This window comes from Theropithecus gelada, chromosome 15 (assembly GCF_003255815.1).
Source record: "Theropithecus gelada isolate Dixy chromosome 15, Tgel_1.0, whole genome shotgun sequence".
Lineage (NCBI taxonomy): Eukaryota > Metazoa > Chordata > Mammalia > Primates > Cercopithecidae > Theropithecus > Theropithecus gelada.
The window spans coordinates 5,098,069-5,119,998 of NC_037683.1; the positions used below are offsets into that span (position 1 = coordinate 5,098,069).

Here is a 21,930-nt window from a genome sequence, read left to right on the forward strand (position 1 = left end):
CAGAACCAGCGTCGTGAATTTTTTCCCAGGCTCTTAGGCATGTAGTTCTGAGCTGATCAACAGCCTTATCACCCATTACCATCTGTTGATTTAGAGTACTCCATGCCTGTCCGATTCCAAGCAATTGATCAGATGTGATATTAGCGGGACGTTGGTCTTGAGCATTTCTGCGTGCCTGATTTGTTGCTTCATCTGTCCACCAGGTTTTCAATTGGAGAAATTCACAGGGGGACAGGGTGGATCGGGCTAATGCCTCCCAATCCATACCTATTCAACGTCTGTTACAAGCCACACGTTGTAACAAGGAATGAAAGTAAGGAGAATTTGGCCCATATTGTCCAATTGTTTGCTTTAAGTCTTTTAATATTTTAAAAGGAAATGGCTCCCAGCATGCTTGAGCAAGTTCTCTAGCCTCCTCAGCTGGCGAAATAACGACCAGAAACTGCCAAGCATTCAAATCCCCCATTTCTTGTGCCTGGCAAATGGATCCCTGTGCCATAATTTGTATTTGGACCGGCTCACAGCACTCCTCTACATAGTTAGCATGTGGGCAAGCCTGGATCATTCCCTTATGGTAATTGGCTGTTGGACAAGCCTGAAGCTTCCTTTCGCCATAGTTACTGGTGGGGTCTGCAACAATGGGAGCCGCAAGGCACATCTCAGGCTCCCCTTCCAAAAATTCCTAAGTCTGGCATGGAGATGGCCATTCCAGACCTTCCCCTAAAGGCGCAGTAGGTGGCACAGTTTCTTTTCTACGTTTTTGGAGATTAGCATACATACCCTCTCGTTTCTCGCCCTTTTTTAAACTAGACTGTCATGGTTCACTTTGCTGATAATTAGACTCCTGATTATTCAACTTTCCTCTGTCATCCTGAAACTCCTCCTCCTCCTCCTCCGTGTGGAAGGGCTCTAGTGCTGTTTTAATTGCCGATCACACAGACCAAGCAGAGAGGGGAATATCGTGGCCCTCTTGTGCTGGTTTTAAGTCTGATCCGACCTTGTCCCAATCTTCTACATTCATGGTTCCATATTCCGGGAACCAAGGAGAATACTTGTCTACCAGACGGAACAAAGATGTGAGATTTTGGGTACTCACAATTACCCCTCCGCGGCGCAGTAACTGCGGTACAAGGCTTAAGTAATTAGTGAACTTACTCTCTGCCTAACCCATACTTTCCTGAGGTTTCCCTGGAATTCTCCGAGCGCCCTCCTTACCCTAGAGCTTGAAGTGAAAACCTACTCGGGAGTCCTTTGTTGGTCGTCCTCAGCTTTCCACGCTCTGGTGTTCCTTCACTGGATTATTTGTAGAGATTACGGGGAGCCCCGCATTGGGCACCAGAGACCAGCCTGGGCAACCGAGGGAGACCCCCGTTTCTACCGAAAAGAAAAATTAACTAGATGTGGTGTCGCGCGCCTATAATCCCAGCTACTCCATGAGAAATCAGACAAAACCTGGCACCAGAGACTGATTTTCTTCTAAAATGCTTTCTCCAAAATATTGTTAAAACAAAAGGGGGAAATTGGAAAGGAAAATATTTTGGGTCCCCCAAATCACTAAGACAAAGGGAAAAGCCAGTCTGGAAACTGCTTAGGGCAAACTTGCCTCCCATTCTATTCAAAGTCATCTGCTGCTCGATAAGAAGAATGCATATCTTACTGCCTCCTTTGGAAAGGCTCATCAGAAACTTAGAAGAATGCAACCATTCGTCTCTCACCTACCTGTGACCTGGAAGCCCCCTCCTGGTTTCGAGTTGACCCACTTTTGCTTCTGGTTGTACCGGATCAGTGTTCATCTTACATATGTTGATTGATGTCTCCTGTCTCCCTAAAATGTATAAAACTGTCAGATACAGTCAGTTTCTCTTCCAAGGTTTGGCATGTTAACGTTCTTGTGTTTTGTTGTCGAACCCAACTTTCTTGTTCTCCATGCCTTCTTGCCCTTAGTTACTGTAAACAACCTTCCCCTTCAGTTCTAATCACTCACTCACATCTGTTCCCTTGGTTACCTGCTCTGCACCCATTTCTCCCTTCGAAATCACAAGTCCCACTGTTGTAACTCACAACCCCCTTCCCCCTTCCTTATTTGGGAAAATATTCACAAATAGCCAACCGGGTCAGTTTAGATCTTGAGGTTGGCCCCAGCCCATGCCAGAGGTAGGGATTGCGTCAGGAATAAAAACCCCGGATTTCCTTTGTTTCGTGTGCTCTTGCGATTGTGATTGATGCTCTTGCGATTGTGATTGATGCGAGCAGCAGCACCCTTCCGCAGAGGTAAATTGCTTTGCTGATAAAACTTTTACTTGAGTGCTGGTTTCACCTTGGGGCACCGAGCATTTATCTCCAACAAAACCAAGCTGTGCTCTGAACACCTTGGGCAACTGTCATCAGGACATCCTGAGGCTGTGTCACGCACAAGCATCCTGAACCCTGGCAAAATAAACTTTCTAAATACTCTTATCCCCAAATGCTCAAGGAGACAGATTTGAATAATCATAAAACTCCGAGGTTGCACTCCAGCCTGGGCGACAGAGCAAGACTCTGTTTCAGAAAAATAAAAAATAAAATAAAATAAAATAAAATAAAATAAATAAGATAAGATAAAATAAAAATCAAATCTCCTGTCTCCCGCACAGCCGACTCTGCGTGAATTACTCCTTCTCTATTGCTATTCCCCCCGTCTTGAGAAACCGGCTCTGTCTAGGTAGCGGGCAAGGTGAACCCACTGGGCAGTTACAGAATTGTTATTATATTGCTTGCAATTTTATATCTATATTATGCACAAATAGCTATAACCTTGTATACAAGGTTAAATGCGAATGTCCTCCTTGCGTGGTCAGATCCCAGCGCAGGAAGGACGCACCCCCTACAAACCGCTAGGCCAAAACGGTCATTCTGGCCTCATCCAGCCTCACGTGAGATCGCGATCTCCTGTCACTCTGGGCCTGAGGGGGCGGGGCCTGAAGCCCCATACAATCAGGGGCGCTGGGGTGGGGGCCGTTCAATCAGGCGCGCCGCCGGAAAGGAGAGGGCGGCTTCCGGGATCTGGCTGGCGGGCGCTTTGTCTCGCCTTGGCCACAGTAGGCTCTTTCTGTTAGTCTCCGCTGCTACTTCCTGGCTCTGGGAGGCCCGGTGGCTCTGCAGCAGCCTCGGCCACCCTGTGACCTGCGGGTGTTGGGACATCCCTAGCGGACGCCGGGACACCCGGGAAGCTGAGGAATGGTGAGTGGACTGCGCCTGGCTTCCCGAAGTGGGGAAGAGGGCTGGTTGAAACCTGCTGGAACCAGCCATCGGCTGCGGAACCTGTGGACCGAGTCGCCGCGGCGCAGCCGGGCCTCAGTCCCCTTCTGCGCAGGGCCGGGCGGCGCGGGCAGCGGGACCCCTGCGTCCTGTCTGTACCTGTGGGCGCCACTTCCGCCGGCGGGAGCCCTCTAGGGAACCTCCCCGACCCAGGTAGTGCGGTGACCACGGGAGGGTGATCCGGGAGAGCCCTGACGGTGAGCGGAGTTCCAGCGTGGGAGGAGCTGTGGTTCATGGAGCTTCCAGTCCCACCTTTCTCCCCCTAAAATTAACCTGAGGCTTTGTTAAAACCTTAAACGGTGTGTTTGAGCAAACAGCGATTCATAAACCGGGTACCGCAGTCATGGTTTATGGTTTGGGGTCCACAGGGGGGGCGTAAATGAGAGGCTTTGATAAGGTTAATGAGGAAGCAAACCATACATATGTATACACACATATACACATATATACATATATATACACATATATGCATATATATACACACACATATACATATATATATATATTTTTCTTTCTTTTTTTTTTTTTTTTGAGACGGAGTCTCGCCCTGTCGCCAGGCTGGAGTGCAGTGGTGCAGTCTCAGCTCACTGCAACCTCTGACTCCCGGGTTTAAGCGATTCTCCTGCCTCAGTCTCCCAAGTAGCTGGGCTTATAGGCGTCACCACCACGTCCAGCTAATTTTTGTATGTTTAGTAGAGACAGGGTTTCCCCATGTTGGCTAGGTTTGTTTAGAACTCCTGACCTTAATTGATCGCCTGCCTTGGCCTCCTAAAGCACTGGGATTACAGGCATGAGCCACCTTGGCCAAAATATTTTTCTGTTTCCAAACATTTTACATGAGAGGAAAGTAGAGAATAAATAATCCGACACTCTACTGTAAAAAAATCTTTGTGTCGCTCTTCTTTTCATCTTTCCTAAGTGTACATATTACCAAAATGTCTTTAGGTTGAGGTCCCCCTGTGAAAACTTTACAGGATGTTGTGTCCTCAGCCACCCTCCTGTCTTTCCCTCGTCCTGGCATTTTAGAACTGTCTGGGGATGACCCAGGATACCCACAGTGGCCATGTCTATTGGAGGGTCTAGTGAGTATCAGCCCCAGGGCCACCTCATCCCCAAGGACAGCCTGAGGTAGGGGGTAGAGTCTCTCAGGGGAGCAGCTGGATGCTCTTGGCCTTAGAGGAATCTCCTGGTATAGTTTCATCTAAAATGGTGAGCCCTTAGGGTCATTAAAATTTTAGGACATTAAAATTAATGGACAATACAATGTAATGTCATGAAAGGTCATTAAAATTATTCCTCCAGCCCGAGTTTTTATTCCTCGGAGACACATTGATGGTTTGTCAATTGGATGCTGATATTGAGAGGAAAAGGCAGAAATGATTTCTGCTCTCTAGATTGTCTCAGACCTGTGAAGAGAGAAAAACTGTCCCAAAGGACAAGGAAAACCCACCCCAGAGAGGATGTGCAAGAACCTGAATATTAAAATGCACTTAAGTCCCACAGGAGGACAAAGAGCAGTGCCAGTGCCTCCTAGGTGGTCACTGAGTACTTTACTGAACAGGATGGGTGTCCCGAGGGATGGAATGGCCTGCTGTGACACTTAGAAAGGTCTGTGTTGGAGTCAACACAGCCTCTCCCTGAGTTTGTTACCTTGAAAAGGCTTGTCCGCTTATTTGAGTTACAGGTTTTCACTGACTGTAAGATACATTTTGTCAGTACAACTTGAAAGATAAAAATACTATTTCCAAAAAGGCAAGGTAAAATGATGTATTTTATTTGTTAAAAATTCGTATTTATTTCTTCCCCAGAGTGAGTGTAGTAAGTTTTAAAGGTCTGTTCTTTTTAAGGGTAATTTCAAATGGAATTGTAGGACTTAGCTTTGCAAATGCTACTGGTGAAATAAAAGTGTGATAGATAAATTGATGATTTACAAAGATTCACCAAAATGTCAGTTCCCCTCTTGTAGCTTGGTGAAGAATTTATGACCGTGGACACATCTGTATCCTCTTATCTGGATATCTGAGTGTTTTGTTGTTGTTGTTGTTTGTTTTTAGGAGACGCAGTCTTGCTCTGTAGCCCAGCTGGAGTGCAGTGGCGCTGTCTCTGCTTACTGCAACCTCTGCCTCCTGAGTTCAAGTGATTCTCCTGTGTCAGCCTCCCGAGTAACTGGGATTATAGGCACCCACCACCACACCCAGCTAATTTTCGTAGTTTTAGTAAACACGGGGTTTTAGGCCTGGCACGGTAGCTCATGCCTGTAATCCCAGCCCTTTGGGAGGCCAAAGTGGGCGAATCACGAGGTCAGGAGTTCCAGAGCAGCCTGGCCCACATGGTGAAACTCTGTCTCTACTAAAAAGACAAAAAAAATTAGCTGAGCGTGGTGGCAGGCACCTGTAATGCCAGCTACTTGGGAGGCTGAGGCAAGAAAATTGCTTGAGCCCAGGAGGTTGAGGTTGCAGTGAGCCAAGATCTTACCACTGCACCCCAGCCCAAGGGACAATGTGAGACTCCATCTCAAAAAACAAACAAACAACAAAAAGACAGGGTTTTGCCATGTTGGGCAGGCTGGTCTCAACCTCCTGACCTCAAGTGATCGCCCGCCTCAGCCTCTCAAGGTGCTGGGATTACAGGTGTGAGCCACCATGCCCGGCCCACTCTATTTTCTTTTTATTCTCTAAATTTTAATATGTTTGAGTTTGTCTGTTCCTTTATCACTTTTTTCTTACATAAAAAAAATTCTGACTAATCCTTCGTAAAAAAAAATCTTCCTGTGACTTCTGAAAGTGTTCTGGCTTTATTTTTCATATTTGAATATATAATAAGTTGATTATTGTTCATGGAATAGAGAAGAATGCAATGCATTTTCCCAAGTAGATGCCAACCTGGTTTGCCTCATATTTTAAAGTGCATGTGATTTCTTTTTCTATTCTACAGTGCCTACTCTATCATTCCTCAACTTTCCATATAAATGCTGGGTCATTAAGACTTTTTTTTCCCCTTGGTCTGCTTGCTCATCTCTCTGCTAATATTGTGCTGTCCTGAATATTTTTGTTTGAAAATCTTAGAAGTATGTTAGACAAGCCATCACTCTTTTTTTAGATGACTAAAAATCATTAGAGAGTTGTCATTTTTACTATGTATGACAGAGTAGTTTTTCTTGCCTAAAACCACCTGATTTGGGAATTTATGTGTTTTCATAGGAATAGTATCTGGAAGTGGTGACATTCATGTCATTTTAAAAAACATGTGTCGTATTTCCTTTTATTCTTTTCTGCCTTGACATTGTGCAATAGAAATTTGAAAAATTGTTGTATTAGTATTGTTAAATATCAATTATTGTTTTATTTGCTACTCAATTAAATTTAATAAGCCTATTCTCTCTTGGTGTAATCACATGGAATGGGCTCACCTCCCCCGTTAACAAGTGACAGCACATGTAAAATATTGTCTACCAGGGAAACTCATTGAACACTTAGTGTTCAGACTGTGTTTTTGTGTCTGGTTCCCTAAGCACCACTGCAGTGACACAAAATAATAGGCCTTCAGAAGAAGAAGTTTTGGCAAATATATTGCATAAGCCATTTAGATGCAGTGAGTCATTCTTATTACTTGGGTTGGTGGAATCCCTTTCAAAATGTAAGTTCCTAATACAAACAAAGATTGAACTTTGTGGGCAGGCATTTTTAAGAATAAGTAGTCTCAGGACTGATAATATTAACTCACTTATGCACATCAGGTAGGACTTTAGTATGACAGATACTAGAAATGTACAGAGTGAAGTTAAAAGGTAACTCCTGGCAGCACATCTTACTCCCTGGATTCTCTAATGAGATGGGTGTTTCTACTTTGCTGTTGCCATTTTGAATAGTTCAATTCTAGCATTAGTACTGCTGTGTGGGAGGGAGAATGTGTGAACAGAGTAAGAGTTGTGACAATCAAGTCATAGAATAAATGCTTGGAAATTTTAGAATCATGTAAACAGCTTATGAATTGAGTGTAGATTCCCAGCGCTCTCAGTCTCACTCATCCTTCTATCCACATGTGTGGAATGTTCTAGGACTCCATGGCTTTTGAGGATGTGGCTGTGAACTTTACCCAGCAGGAATGGGCTTTGCTAGATTCTTCTCAGAAGAATCTCTACAGAGAAGTGATGCAGGAAACCTGCAGGAACCTGGCTTCTGTAGGTAAGAATGACAACACATTTCACGTAATTACAGAAGTATTTCCCTATCTTCAGTGCTATTTGTGATTTGGAATGGGGCAAGGGAATGATTTGGTGAATAAATCAGGCATGGGCACTGTGTACAATGAGCATGAAATGCAGTAATGTTTCTAATGTTTCTATAGTTTGAAATAATTCATGATAATTTTGTGGGTCTGCATTTTAGGAAACAAACGGAACGACCAGAATATTGAAGATCACTTCAAAAAACCTGGGAAAGATACAAGATAATTTGCATTGAGAAGAGGAAATAAAGTCCTCTGAAGGAATCTTAGCATGTCATAAACTTAAAAACAAGCAATCAAAGCAAATAAGAGTCACTTGAAATTCATTTCTTTTTAGAAAAATTTCACCAAAAATGTAACGTACTTCAGTGTAGCAGTCAGTGTTTGGAAAACAGTTTACTTGAAAATAGTACTACAAAATTGCATACATGAATGTTACCATTTTGGTCATAACCATGCAGGTGGTAGCTGTGTTTTCAGTAGTAGCCCATTTACTTTCAAGTAATTCAGTCGTGGCACAAAAACAACAACAACAACAAAACACAAAAATCAATTTTCCCTGGTATTGGTAGCAGTGTAAGTCAAAGACCTATGAATAAGTAGAAAGTTATTAAACCAACCAATAGTAATGTGCTTGTCATTTTTTTTTTACCGAAATCATATGGTACAGAGACTGCGTGAAAGCAAAGAAGGTAGTCAGTATGGACAAGTTGTCAGCCACATTCCAAATCTTGATCTGAATGAGAACATTTCTACTGGATTAAAACAACGTGTATGCAGTATTTGTGGAAAAGTCTTTGTACGTCATTCCCTCCTTAATAGGCACATCCTAGCTCACTCAGGATACAAACCATATGGAGAGAAGCAATATAAATGTGAACAGTATGGGAAACTTTTCGTTTCTGTTCTGGGTGTTAGAAGACACATGATAATGCACAGTGGAAATCCAGCTTATAAACGTATGATATGTGGGAAAGCTTTTCATTTTCTCAATTCAGTTGAAAGACATCAGAGAACTCATACAGGAGAAAAACCCTATAAATGTAAACCATGTGGTAAAACGTTCACTGTTTCCGGTTCTTGTCTAATACATGAAAGAACTCACACTGGAGAGAAACTCTATGAATGTAAGGAATGTGGGAAAACACTCAGATTTTCTTGTTCTTTTAAGACGCATGAAAGGACTCACACGGGAGAAAGATGTACCAAGTGTGATAAAGCCTTCAGCTGTTCCACTTCCCTTCATGACCATGGAAGCATTCATACTGGAGAGAGACCCTATGAATGTAAACAATGTGGCAAAGGCTTTAGTCGTTTGAGTTCCCTTTGTAACCCTAGAAGTACTCATACTGGAGAGAAACCCTATGAATGTAAACAATGTGACCAAGCCTTCAGTCGCCTCAGTTCCCTTCACCTCCACGAAAGAATTCATACTGGAGAAAAACCCTATGAATGTAAGAGATGCGGTAAAGCCTACACTCGTTCTAGTCACCTTATTCACCATGAAAGAAGTCATGATATAGAGGTTGGGTGTAGTGACTCAGCCTATAATCCCAGCACTTTGGGAGGCCAAGGTGTGTGTATTGCTTGAGCCCAGGAGTTCATAACCAGCCTGGATTAAAACAATGTGAAACAACCTGGGCATCATGGTGAAACCCTGTCTCTACAAAAAATAAAATAATGCCAGGTGCGGTGGCTCACGCCAGCTACTTGGGAGGCTGAGGCAGGAGAATGACATGAACCCGGGAGGCGGAGCTTGCAGTGAGCCGAGATCGCAGCACTGTGCTCCAGCTTGGGCGACAGAGGCAGACTCCGTCTGAAAACAAAAACAAAGAAAATAATTAGCTGGGCATAGTGGCACATTTCAGTTGTCTTAGTTCTTTTTCAAGGACATAAAAAGCCACAGGGGGTTGGGGGGAAGTCCTGTGCATGCGGATCACGAGGTCTGGAGATCGAGACCATCCTGGCCAACATGGTGAAACCTCGTGTCTACTAAAAATACAAAAATTAGCTGGGTGTGGTAGCATATGCTTGTAATCCCAGCTACTCAGGAGGCTGAGGCAGGAGAATCACTTGAACCCAGGAGGTGGAGGTTGCAGGGAGCCAAGATTGTGCCACTGCACTCCAGCCTGGAGACAGAGTGAGACTCCATCTCAAAAATAAATAAATAAAGTCCCTTGAATGTAAGAAATGTGATAAAACATTTACTGTTTCCCATTCCTTCATAAACATGAAAGAGTTCACACTGTAGAGAAACCTTAAGAATGTAGGAAGTGTGGTCAAGCCTTCAGATTTTCCTGTTTGTGAAGATTTGGGAGGGCTCAGAGTGGAGAAAAGCCTTTTGAATTTAAATTTGTGGTAAGGCCTTCAGTTGTGTTAGTTCCATTTGAAGAAATCAGCTCATTCCTGAGAAAAACCCTACGAATGTCCATAATGTTTGAGTGTTTCATTTCTCTCATACCCACTCAAGGACATATGAAAATGCACGCTGTCGCTGGCTGACCTTGTAAATACAAGAACGTACACAAGATTAAAACTCTAACAGTTTAGAAACTGCAAGAATATTTTCAGTTTTAACATTTACTTGAAAAGTCATGTGAAAACTCCCACTGGAAAGAAGTTCTATAAGTGAAGCTTTTTTAATTTGGAAAGCCTGATACAAATTAATTATCGTGCAGTGCTTGAAAAAAATGTATGAAGTGTTACGCAAGTTACAAGTATATTGTTTTTATCAGTAGCTCATTCTTAAAGAGTCTTGAGTATGCATTTCACCTTGTTTTGCAGGGAAACCTTGAGGTGAGGGTTCTGTAAGTGCTTTAAGCAGTAGTACTTGAATTTCATAGATAATGATGTTTTCTTCAGTTTGTTGGTAGAATTTTTGTCTATTCATTTGATAATGTGCTGGATTCATGGTTGAATTTGGATGTTTTTCCAATACGTAGGTAAGTTTAATTTTTTTATTTCATTATTATTTCTTTTTGAGATGGAGTCTCACTCTGTTGCCCAGGCTGGGAGTGTAGTGGTGCGATCTCGGCTCACCGCAACCTCCGCCCCCTGGGTTTAAGCGATTCTCCTGCCTCAGCCTCCCGAGTAGCTGGGACTACAGGCGCCCGCCACTACATCCAGCTAATTCTTTGTATTTTTAGTAGAGACAGGGTTTCGCCATGTTGGCTAGGCTGATCTTGAACTCCTGACCTCATGATTTGCCCACCTCGGCCTCCCAAAGTGCTAGGATTACAGGCACGAGCCACCGCGCCCGGCCAGGTAAGTTTCATTTGTATGTATTCTCCTGTGATTAATGGACCAGTGAATAATGATTGTGAATTCTTGGGATTGTCTTACTAGCCTCATTTGGCACATTTTGATTATCCCTTGTCCATTATACACATTCCACCTATTTTTATTAAAGGAAAAACTACTCTTGATGTAAAGATATTTATTTTTTCTAATAATGTGTTGGTATTAATTCCTAAGTACGTATAGTTTACCCGGGAGACGGCGCTTGCTGTGAGCCGAGATCACACCACTGCACTCCAGCAAGGGTGACAGAGCGAGATTCTGTGTCAAAAAAAAAAAAAGAAAGAAAAAAAGGAAAAAAAAGGGACATCCTCACTTTTTTAACGCTATACCACTCTCTGCTCCCAAGTTAATCCCTGTTTGGGCCTGTGGGAGCTTACATCCTCCTCCTCTATGTAATTAATAACTGATGTCTGACTTATCTATTTAGTAATAGATGTTATGTGTTTAACGGTGCCAGTAAACGTAGGTTGCTAATTCCTTCCTCACCAGTCAGGTGCATGAGACGCTATTGAAACAATTGGCAACACGAATGGAATGGACCAGCCCTCATGCAGGACACCTGCTCAACTTGACCTACCTGCTGTCGGCTGACTGTTCCGTAACACATCAGCAGTCACCTGGGTCAGAACCGTGAGCTGATGATGGGCCGTCCCTTTGGTCTGCACAGTGTTTTGTGGTCCTCAGGTGTTGTCATCTTCTCCCACACTAAAATGCTCTCATCTCCTAGACATCAATGTTTAACTGCACCCCAGCATGGCCTTTGGCTTGTGCTGAGCAGGCAGCTTTGAGGCCCTGGCTTATGAATGCACAAAAGCACAGCACATAAGCTAACACTTCAGTCCTAATTAGCAAGAATCAAGCTGTATCTCTGTAGTCCCTGCATCTGCTCTGGTCACCATCTCTGTGTGCTGAGGGCAGCCATGTGAACATTATTAATTATTATACACTCTAAGACAATAGTTATTATGTAGGCAGAAGTAGTGGCCTTGTTTTTCTTGTGCTGCTGCTCCCCTTGCTGCTGTACCATACAGCCTCCTGATGAGGTGTACATCTATGGTGCCTCATGGTTCAGGCACTGCTGAGTAAAGAAAATGGGAAGAAATAGTTTGATATTAGCCCCTACCGAAGCATATGAAGAAGCATCTCGGCTGCTTTCATTGAAAAATTCTTGGCCAGTGTATGGGCTTTTCTTATCACTGCTGCTTCTCAGCATGTCAAAAGTCTCATCTTCGGACTGCAAGTCTTGATGGCCTTAGATGTAATGGCCTTACTGCGTGTGGAGCTAACCCCAGGAAGATGGAGTGACACTCTCTGGAGAATTAGGTGGTCTCCTCCAATGTGGGTTGATGGGCTTCTGAACTCTTTCCTTTAACCATGCAGAGAGTCTACACTGCCAGTGATCATGTGCCACAACTCTATAGATGTGGAAACTCAAAATATTCAAAATATTCTGAAATAGTTTCCATTGAAAGGAAATAGAAAAGCGGTCTGGTGCCACGCTCTGGTTAAGAGAACTAGTAGATGGCTCACAAGAACACTCTGTCGCTACTGTCTGTGCCTCTGCCACAGCAAATATCCTGATCCTTTTAAGGGTGCAGGGCCATTTTCTTCCCCTTCTTACTGGTAGTTCTCAAGATAACTGTATGATATGCTGGGAAGGCAATATCCTGATAATCAAGTGACATTGGTCAGAACAGCCCAGGCTCTGTTATAGGCCCTGCTCGAAACAGAATTGCCTTTAACGCTTGTGTCCAGCAAACCACATCCTGGGAGAAAACCCAATGTGGGCTGCTTTCTGGGGTCCCTCAGTTGTAGTGCAAGTGAAGCATTTATAGTCAAAACTCCATCCATCTGCCCTAGGTAGCCTTCCTGATCTTGTGGTAGTGGTTCATATTGAATCCTAGGCTTCTGTTGTCTTTTGTTTGCTATTTGTAAGTAATAAATTCACTTCATGGAAATTACGTATGAATATGTTTGGCCTCATTGTACTCAGAAAAGTTGGTAGCCATTGCACAGTGATCCCGCTTCATAATTGGTGAAAACACCTTTGGCCCCCTTGTGCCACAGCAAGGAGGTTAATTCAGCCAAACATAAACTTCATGTTTGTAAAACCCTGTAACACAATTATTACCATGTGGGCGGCCTTTAACAATGATGATGCTGATTTGAAAAACTCTGAAGGAAGAAATTTACCCAAATGGGTTGGGTACATGGGAGTCCCTCCTAACTTAAAGAAACCCTTACTCCCCTCCACCTAAAAGGAGTGGAGAGGCCGGGCGCGGTGGCTCAGGCCTGTAATCCGAGCACTTTGGGAGGCTGAGATGGGCAGATCACAAGGTCAGGGGTTCAAGACCATCCTGACTAACATGGGAAAGCCACATCTCTACTAAAAATACAAAAATTAGCTGGGCGTGGTGGCAGGCACCTATAATCCCAGCTACTTGGGAGGCTGAGGCAGGGGAATCACTTGAACCTGGGAGGCGGAGGTTGCAGTGAGTCGAGACCATGCCACTGCACTCCAGCCTGGGTGACAGGGCAAGACTCTGTCTCAGGAAAAAAAAAAAAAAAAAGTGGATAAGAACTGAAACAGGTTTAAAATTTCACCTAATTGGAAATGCAAAGTTTACAAAAATGATACTTAAAAGGTTAAATGAGTGCTCATTGAATTTTATGCCTCTACAAAATAGGTTGTGAGTTAACTTCCACATTTATTGAAAGCCACCAAAGTTGGGAAGCCTCCATGTCTGAAATTCCCATGTGGCTCAAGTAAGAATTGTAGCTGGGAATACCCCAATGTTTATATACGGTATCCCCTATGATATTATGAGGAATTACTGTACATAAATCAGGTTGTCTTCCTTTAACTCTGAAAATCATATTATCTTGCCTAAATTCTCCATAATGCATCGCTCTGCAGTATCCTATAGTGGACATGGCTTTCCTCACCAATGAACACTAAAATTAAGTGTGTGCGACTCACCTATGTTCTTATCAAAATGGAAATCCCCGAATCCCACCAGTTAGAATAACATGAGAGAAAGTCAGATTTTTGGAATATATAAGTTTTCTGTAAGATTATTAGGTATTGATTCCATTTTATCAATAGATATCAATATATTTAGATTACCTATTTCTCCTGTGTTTTAGTATTAATAGATTGTGTCTTTTAATTCATCCAGTTGGTCTAAGTTACCAAGTATGTGGGTTATGGAGATTGTAATATTCTTTATGATTTTATCATCCATGGGCTCTCTAATATAAAGGCCTCTTTAATTCTTAAATTATTAGGTTGGTGGAAAAGTAATTGTAGTTTTGGACCATGAATTTTAAATTTGTATAACTAGGCTGCAACACATCTTTATTAAGCAAAATAGAACTCATTACAATGGGCTGGGCACAGTGGCTGATGCCTGTAATCCCAGCCCTTTGGGAGGCTGAGACAGGCGGATCAGGAGGTCAGGAGTTTGAGACCAGCCTGACCAACATGGTGAAATCCCGTCTCTACTAAGAAGACAAAAATTAGCAGGGAGTGGTGGCAGGTGCCTGTAATCCCAGCTACTCAAGAGGCTGAGGCAGGAGAATCTCTTGAACCCAGGAGGCAGAGGTTGCGGCGAGCCAAGATTGCACCTTTACACTCTGGCCTGGGCGACAGAGTGTGACTCTCTAAAAAAAAAAAAAAAAAAAGAAAGAAAGAAAGAAAGAAAAGAAGCCATTACAATGAACACATTTTTGCCAATGAGAAACAAACTTGTTTATTCTGTGTTTTCAGGGTTGGATGAACTCTTGGAAAGCATTTTCTGCATCCTGCTGGTTGTGTACTTGTTTTCCCTGCAAAAAGTTGTCAAGATGCTTAAAGAAGTGGTAGTTGGTTGGCGAGAGGTCAGATGAATATGGCAGATGAGGCAAAACTTCATAGCCCAGTTTATCCAACCTTTGAAGCCCTGGTTGTATGACATGTGGTCAGGTGTTGTGGAGATCTGGGCCCTTCCTGTTGACCAGTGCCGGCTCCAGGTGCCGCAGTTTTCCGTGCATCTCTTTGATGAGCTTGGCATACATCTCAGATGTAAGAATTTCACCAGGATTCAAAAACTGTAGTGGATCAGAAGACCGGCAGCTGACCACCAAACAGTGACCATGACCTTTTATTGGTGCAAGTTTGACGTCGGGAAGTGGTTTGGAGCTTCTTCTGAGTCCAGCCACTGAGTTGGCTGTTGTATGAAATCCACTTTTCGTGGCATGTCACAATCTGATCAAGAAATGGTTCATTGTTGTTTCATAGAATAAGAGAAGATGACATCCTAAAAGGATGTTTTTTAAAATATTTGGTCAACTCAGGAGGCACCCACTTATCAAGATTTTTCAACTTTCCAATTGGCTTCAAATGCCGGATGACCATAGAATGGTGGACATTCAGTTCTTTGACAACTTCTCGTGTAGCTGTGAGAGGATGGAATTCAGTGGTTGTTCTCAATTGGTCGTTATCAACTTTCGATGACTGCCCACTTCGCTCCTCATCTTCAAGGCTCTCGCCTCCTTTGCAAAACTTCTTGAACCACTGCGAGATACATTAATTAGCAGTTCCTGGGCCAAATGCGTTGATGTTGTGAGTTGTCTTCCCTGCTTTAGGACCCATTTTGAACTCGAATAAGAAAGTCGCTTGAATTTGCTTTTGGTCTGACATCATTTCCATAGTCTAAAATAAATAAGTAATAAGTCATTAGGAAAAAAAAAAAAAAAAGGCAAGAAATGCCCATTAGAATGATGAATCACATAACCACATTTATTTAAGAGGATATTCCAGTATCAAACAGCAAATTCTAAGAATGCAAAACTGCCATTACTTTTGTACTCATCTTAGAGTGATTTGTATGATTTCTTTTTTTCTTTGTTAGCCTGGCTTGATAGTTACCAATTTTGTTGATCTTTATGAAGAAACAGCTATTGTTCTATTGAGTTCTTCTGTTGATTTTCTGTGTTCAGTGCCATTGACTTGTCATCTTGTTTTTATTTCTTTTGAGTGAATTTGGCTTATATTGTTCTTTTTTCTTTTTCTTTTTTTTTGAGACTTAGTCTCGCTCTGTTGCCCAAGTGACCTCGCTCTGTCGCACGAGGTTAGGAGATCGAGACCATCCTGGCTAACACGGTGAAACCACGTCCCTGCTAAAAATACAAAAAATTAGCCGGGCGTGGTGGCAGGCGCCTGTAGTCCCAGCTACTCAGGAGGCTGAGGCAGGAGAATAGCTTGAACCCAGGAGGTGGAAATTGCAGTGAGTCGAGATCGTGCCACTGCACTCCAGCATGGGTGACAGAGCAAGACTCCATCTCAAGAAAAAAAAAAAAAAAACATATTAGCTGGGCATGGTGGTGCATGCCTGTAATCTCAGCTATTCGGGAGGCTGAGGCAGGAGAATTGCTTGAACCGGGACCCCGGAGGCAGAGGTTGCAGTGAGCCGAGATCATGCCACTGCACTCCAGCGTGGGCTACAGAGCGAGACTCTGTCTCAAAAAAACTAACTAACTAACTAACTAAATAAATAATATATGTGTGTATATATATTAAAATGTACACACACACACACACACATATATATATTTGAAGTATTTTCCAATGAGAGCAGGTGTTTCGCAAGACCTCATTTAAATACAGAATCTGAATGGAGGCCCATGTCACACCTTCCATTTTTTTCATCTTTGCAGCTGGGCTTTTCTCCTCTTCTTTGCTGGACTCTGCTGTTTCTCACAAGGTGTTTAGAGAGTCTGTCCTGAATCCTACAACCAGGAGATGAGAAACACAGAGTGACACCAGCAGGAGAACATAAAGATGCGGTGACAGTTGTCCTCCTCCTGCAGAGTCCATAGCAGTGCACTCCTACCGCTGGTGCCCTAGTTACGCCTGGGGGACAGCATGCCCGATGATTGTCTGGGAGTGCTGCAGTCAGGGTCCCCACAATGGGCACCCAGCCAGTGCCTTTGCACTCTGCATGACCGTGGCCATTGTCACCTCAGAGCCCCTGGGTACAGAACAATGCATCCTACCAGAGCTACATGCGAGGAAGGACCACGTGAGTCCCGGGAAAGAGCTGAGGCCCTGCGGGGGTAGGTGGCCAGGACCGAGACCTGATGCCTGTGTGGAGAATCATCTGTGAGTGTGAGTGGCACTGTGGAGCCAGTGCCTGGGTTCTGCTGCTCCCCCTCCTCAAAGATCAGGGCCTGAGCAGGGGCTGGCGTGTGTGTGACACCTGGAACTGCAGGGCCACCACCCATGTGTGAGGCCATCATGGGGACCTGAACACGGTGTCGTCTGCAGACCCCACCCATCCATTAACCCCAATTTCTGGCCAGCTTCTGCCAAGGTGAGAGGGTGGAATTTGGAAGGTGAGTGTAAGCTGAAGCCTATCCCCCAGTGGCTGACATACAGTGGTGACACTCTGTGTGTGGGGGGAAGAAAGAGAGATCAGACTGTTATTGTGTCTATGTAGAAAGACCAAGACATAAGAAAGTCCATTTTGATCTGTACTGAGAAAAATTCTTCTGCCTTGAGATGCTGTTAATCTGTAACCCTAGCCCCAACCCTGTGCTCACAGAAGCATGTGCTCTATTGACTCAAGGTTGAATGGATTTAAGGTTGTGCAGGATGTGCCTTAGTAAAAATGTGTTTGCACCTCCTGGGCTCCAGGCTGCCAGCTGCCTGCCCAGGGTCTGAATGTCCTACGGTGACCTGTTTCCTCACCTGGCCCAGAGGACAGATAGGGAAGGCTTGTTTTGAGGATTAGGCAGGGTAATCCCAGTGAGCCCTCATTAGCTTGCCCATCCTCCAGGTCTTTTTGATTTCTTCTTTCTCTTCTTTGTTGTGAAACTCTGGAGAATTGTCCTCCAGCATGTCTTTAGTTGGGGAGGTGGAAAGGCTGGACCTTGCCCTTGACTTCAAGTCTCCTTCTGGGTGCCCCCTCCTCCTAGGGTTTTTAAAAGCATATACTTAGCAACATATCCTGTACCTGAGACAGCTGCAGAGAACCTCCTGCGTGTCCAAACCAGCATACTTTGTTCCCTGACTGCAGGCCCTCATCACACCCCAAAGCCCAAATACTTTCAGGTGGCCAGCTTCAGACAAGAGTCTGAACTCAATGCTTGTTTTCTGGGGTCTACACAGGCCCGTATGATGGGGCTACCTCCATTCTACCCCTGTGCCTCCCCCAATCCATTAGTGGCCTCAACTCCAGTGATCCCTAACTGGGAGCAAGGTTCCCCAGGCAAGGAATGCAGCCGTCCCCAGGATGCTGGCCTGACCATGTCCCAATGGATATCAGTCCTGGAGCAAGAGGTCCAAGGCAGGGAGTTTCACCGCCCATTTCACCAGGTGTGGTGACCTTTCTGGGTTCCTAGCCTTCAAGATGGGATTTTTACACTGCCACAGTGGGGGAAACCGAGACACAGGGCCGGTGAGCGGTAAAGAAAGAAAACCTCTGTGACTAGGAAACGTGTCCCTTGCCCAGCACAGCCACTCCAGGATAGCACCCTTTGGGATGTACCGCTGAGCTGTTCTTGGCACGTGGCATGGCACTGTGGTGGAGGTCAGCAGCTTGTGGGGTTGGCGGTGGGGGTGCTGGCAGGAGCAGGTAATTTTGGACCCACCATGGGGATGAAGGGGACATTGACCCTTTCTCCACACCTTGAGCACGGCAGTAATTTTCTTCTCTGATATGTGTGGGCACCAATGCCTATGTGGGTGTGGGCGCATCTTCCCCTTTTGTTGATGAAGAACTTTCCTGCAGCCGTTGGGGTGGGTATGGGCACCACGTGTGCCTGGCAGCAGGGTGGTGTCTGTGGAGGCTTGGCTACTCTATGTCTCACTGCCACCTCCCCAGGGGAAGCAGACCCTGTGCCCTTAGTGCCCCTCATACCCAGTCCCTCACATTCTTCACTTGGCATCCCCCTGCCTGATTCTCCCAACTCAGCCCCTGCCAGGTTTCTGCAGGCCCTGTGGGCCCTGGGATGGGATCAAAGGAGGCAGCAACTGTGCTGTCTGCCTCTGCCTGACGTCAGGGATCCCTGGCCCACTGGCATCTGGTGGGCAGAGTAGGTGGGGAGGTCAGGGGTCAGCTTTTCTACTCCCCAGCCTGCACTGGCTAAGTCACCAGGTGTAACTGGCCTGGAGGCTGATCTGTGTCCTCCACAGTCCCTTGATGCATTATATTGAAGCCAATCTTTGTGTGAATGACAAGACCTCTTGTTGCCACCCAGATCAAACCAGAACCGAAAGACTGTTGCACTTGGGCCCAGAGTCTGGGGCTGAGGCTGCCACGACCACCCCGTTCTCTTCCTTCTGGGGTCCCCAGGAAGCTCCCAGGACTGAATGATCCCCACAAAACACAGTGGCCAGGATGGGAGGGCTGGAGGTCAACGCCTCCCCGCCCCTACCACCACAACCTAGAGGCCCCCATGGAGGTTGGCCCTGAGCTGTGGGTCCCTGTGGGATACAGGCTCCCACGGATACTTCAGGGGATGAGCATGGGTACTCCTGGCTGACAGGAGTCTGATGGACACTAGGTGTGTGGGGCCTGTGTAGGTGGGTTGCACAGCAATGGGCCTAGCCAGGGAGCCAGGGACTGGTGTGGTCAAAGTGGGCAGCAATATGTTGCCAGAACCAAAACAACAGTGCAACCAGCCCAGCTGGTAGGGAGAAGGAGGCCTGCCTAGCAGGACCATCCACACCTGTCCTGGCCCCAAGCCCAGACTGCCTGCCTGTACTGGACATTGCCTGGTCCAGGAGGCCTGGGCATGATGGTCAGGTGGTGTGTCCCTGGGTTCCAGGCCTTGGTGGTCCCTTGGGAGCTGAGCATCCTCTGAGCAGGAGGAGGGCCCGCGGTCCACTGTTTGCATCTGCCCCTGGGGGTGTGCCCCCACCCCAGCTTCTCAGCCCGCACGGGGACATGGCCAGGGCTCCTCACCTGCTCTGTGGCTCCAGCTCTGATCAGCTCACTGGGTGACTCTGACAGCTTCCTCCCCAAAGCTTCGGTCCTCATCTGAGGGAATGGGCTGTCCCAGGCCCCCTGCAGGCAGGAACCCACCCCCAGCTCCTCTGGTGAGCCCTCTTGGGCTTTCTTACCTACTGGCTTGTGAGACCCAATTGGCTAAACTTGGTGTCCTATTTTTATTTTGGTCTTTTTCTTAGTGTGTGTTTTCTGTAACTACTGCTGTGTAGAACCTCTATATGAGTTTTAGTTAGAGAATCTTGCCTACCCAGAGGTCCCCCACCCCAGAGAGCCTCCACTTCGGCCCCCCCGGGCTGGTGCTGCCTGTGCTTCGCTTGGTGTGAATGTTAAGTGTGATCGATCCACATGGCTGCTTGACCCTGCAGCTCCTTCCTTCTTGTTGCTGAGACCGGTTCTGTTCTCTCTTTCTCCACCTGAACTGCACTTGAAGCCAAGAGGAAGGATGAGAAGTGGTTGCTAAGAAGCAGCCTCCTGCAGCGAATCTGCTGTGAGAGACTGCGCTGGCTCAGCCTGTCATTTCCTTCTCTAAGCTCATTCCAGAGGTCGGCAAGGAGCAGTCTGTCCCTGCCTGCTCTTGTGGCCCGTGAGTCAAGAATGGATTTTACATTTCCAAATGGTTGAACAAATAAACAAATAACGCTTCATGACACTGAGAAGTTTCCATGTCCATAAGTAAAGTTTTATGGGGGTGCAGTCATGCCCATCTCTTCACAGGCCACCTGCAAAAGGCTGCTGTCGTGCAGCCATGGCAGAGTTGCATCCTGGAGACAAAGATCAGTTGGCAAGGCTGAAAATACTGACTCCTGGCTCTTTAGGGAAACAGTTTCCAGTCGCTGGTTTAAGGGCTGTGCGGCAGGATCCCAGGATCTTGGTTAGATTGTTCCTCTCTCAGGGCCTGCTGTGGCCTTCGCTAGTATGTCTGCAAAGTCTGCGTGCTATGGTGCCTCTCATGGGGGCGTTGAGCTCTGTCGCGCTAGATTTCAGGGTGTCTGCCTCATGGTCATCTGTCTCACCAAGAGAGGCCCTGTATCCAGATTCAAACTAGCAGGAACAGTTGATCTTTGGCAGCAGGGATACCTTAGAGCTGAGCTGCTACCCACCCTGAGGTGGTCCCATGACACCCTCTGTCTGGGTCAAGGTTGGGGCAGGGCTGGTGTCCTGAACTGCCTTGCGATGTGGATCGTAATAGCCGGAGGGGGGGAAGAGGGGTTGCTATTACTCCCAATATCGCAGGGGGTGCTTCACCCCCCTGCGATGTGGATCGTAATAGCCAATTACTCCCCCCTGCAATATGTGTCCATTATTAGCAGACTCTTTTGTTCAGGATATTAGGAACAATTTCACAGGTTGTGTGTACACAGCCTGCGATCGGAGAACGAATACCATCCTCTGCACCTCCGGATATTAGGAACCATATCACACAATGGGTGTACACTTTTTCGGAGATTTGGGGTAATGTCATGCTGTGTTTCCCTGAATATTCGGAGACATATCACAGGGTGGCTGTACAGCCACTACTCTCTTGGCAGGAACATCATACTTTACCTACTGGAAATTAGGAGCAATAGCACAGACTGGGTGTCAAGCCACTGTCATATTGGAAGAAATATCATGCTCTCCCCCACAAGTTATGAGGAACAATATCACAGGGGGGTGTGTACCTTCTCCGGTAGTGGGAATAGTATCATCATCTCTTCCTTTAGATGACAGGAACAATATGACAGGGTGGGCGTACACCCCTTGTGTTTTTGGAAGCTATGTCATTCTCTCTTCCTCTAGGTTTTAGGATTCACATCACAGGCGGGATGTACATTCCTTGTTATATTGGATGGAATCTCATCCTCTTTCAACCTGTATCTTTAGAACAATATCCCATGGGGGTTGTCCATCCCTTCAATATTGGTAATAATACCATCTTCTCCTTTCCTGGATATCAGAAACAATATCATAGGAGGAGTGTACAACACTTGCAATATTGGTAGTAATATCACCTCTCCCCTGTGGTTATTAAGGACAAAATCCCAGGGTGGCTGTACGGTTCCTACTTTATTGGGAGTAATATCATCCACTTACCCTCTGGATATCATTAACCACATTACTGAAGAAGTGTCCA

At 45.6% G+C, this 21,930-nt stretch overlaps 1 protein-coding gene across 1 annotated transcript; it reads left to right on the plus strand.

The window, feature by feature from the left end:
- The first annotated feature begins 3,216 nt into the window (after positions 1–3,216).
- Positions 3,217–9,115, plus strand: LOC112608563 (zinc finger protein 669-like). The gene is given in 7 exon segments (XM_025360494.1): positions 3,217–3,359; positions 3,361–3,450; positions 4,345–4,425; positions 4,712–4,820; positions 7,355–7,481; positions 7,686–7,740; positions 8,173–9,115. Coding segments are annotated over 7 exon segments (1,548 nt in total).
- The last annotated feature ends 12,815 nt before the right edge of the window (positions 9,116–21,930 follow it).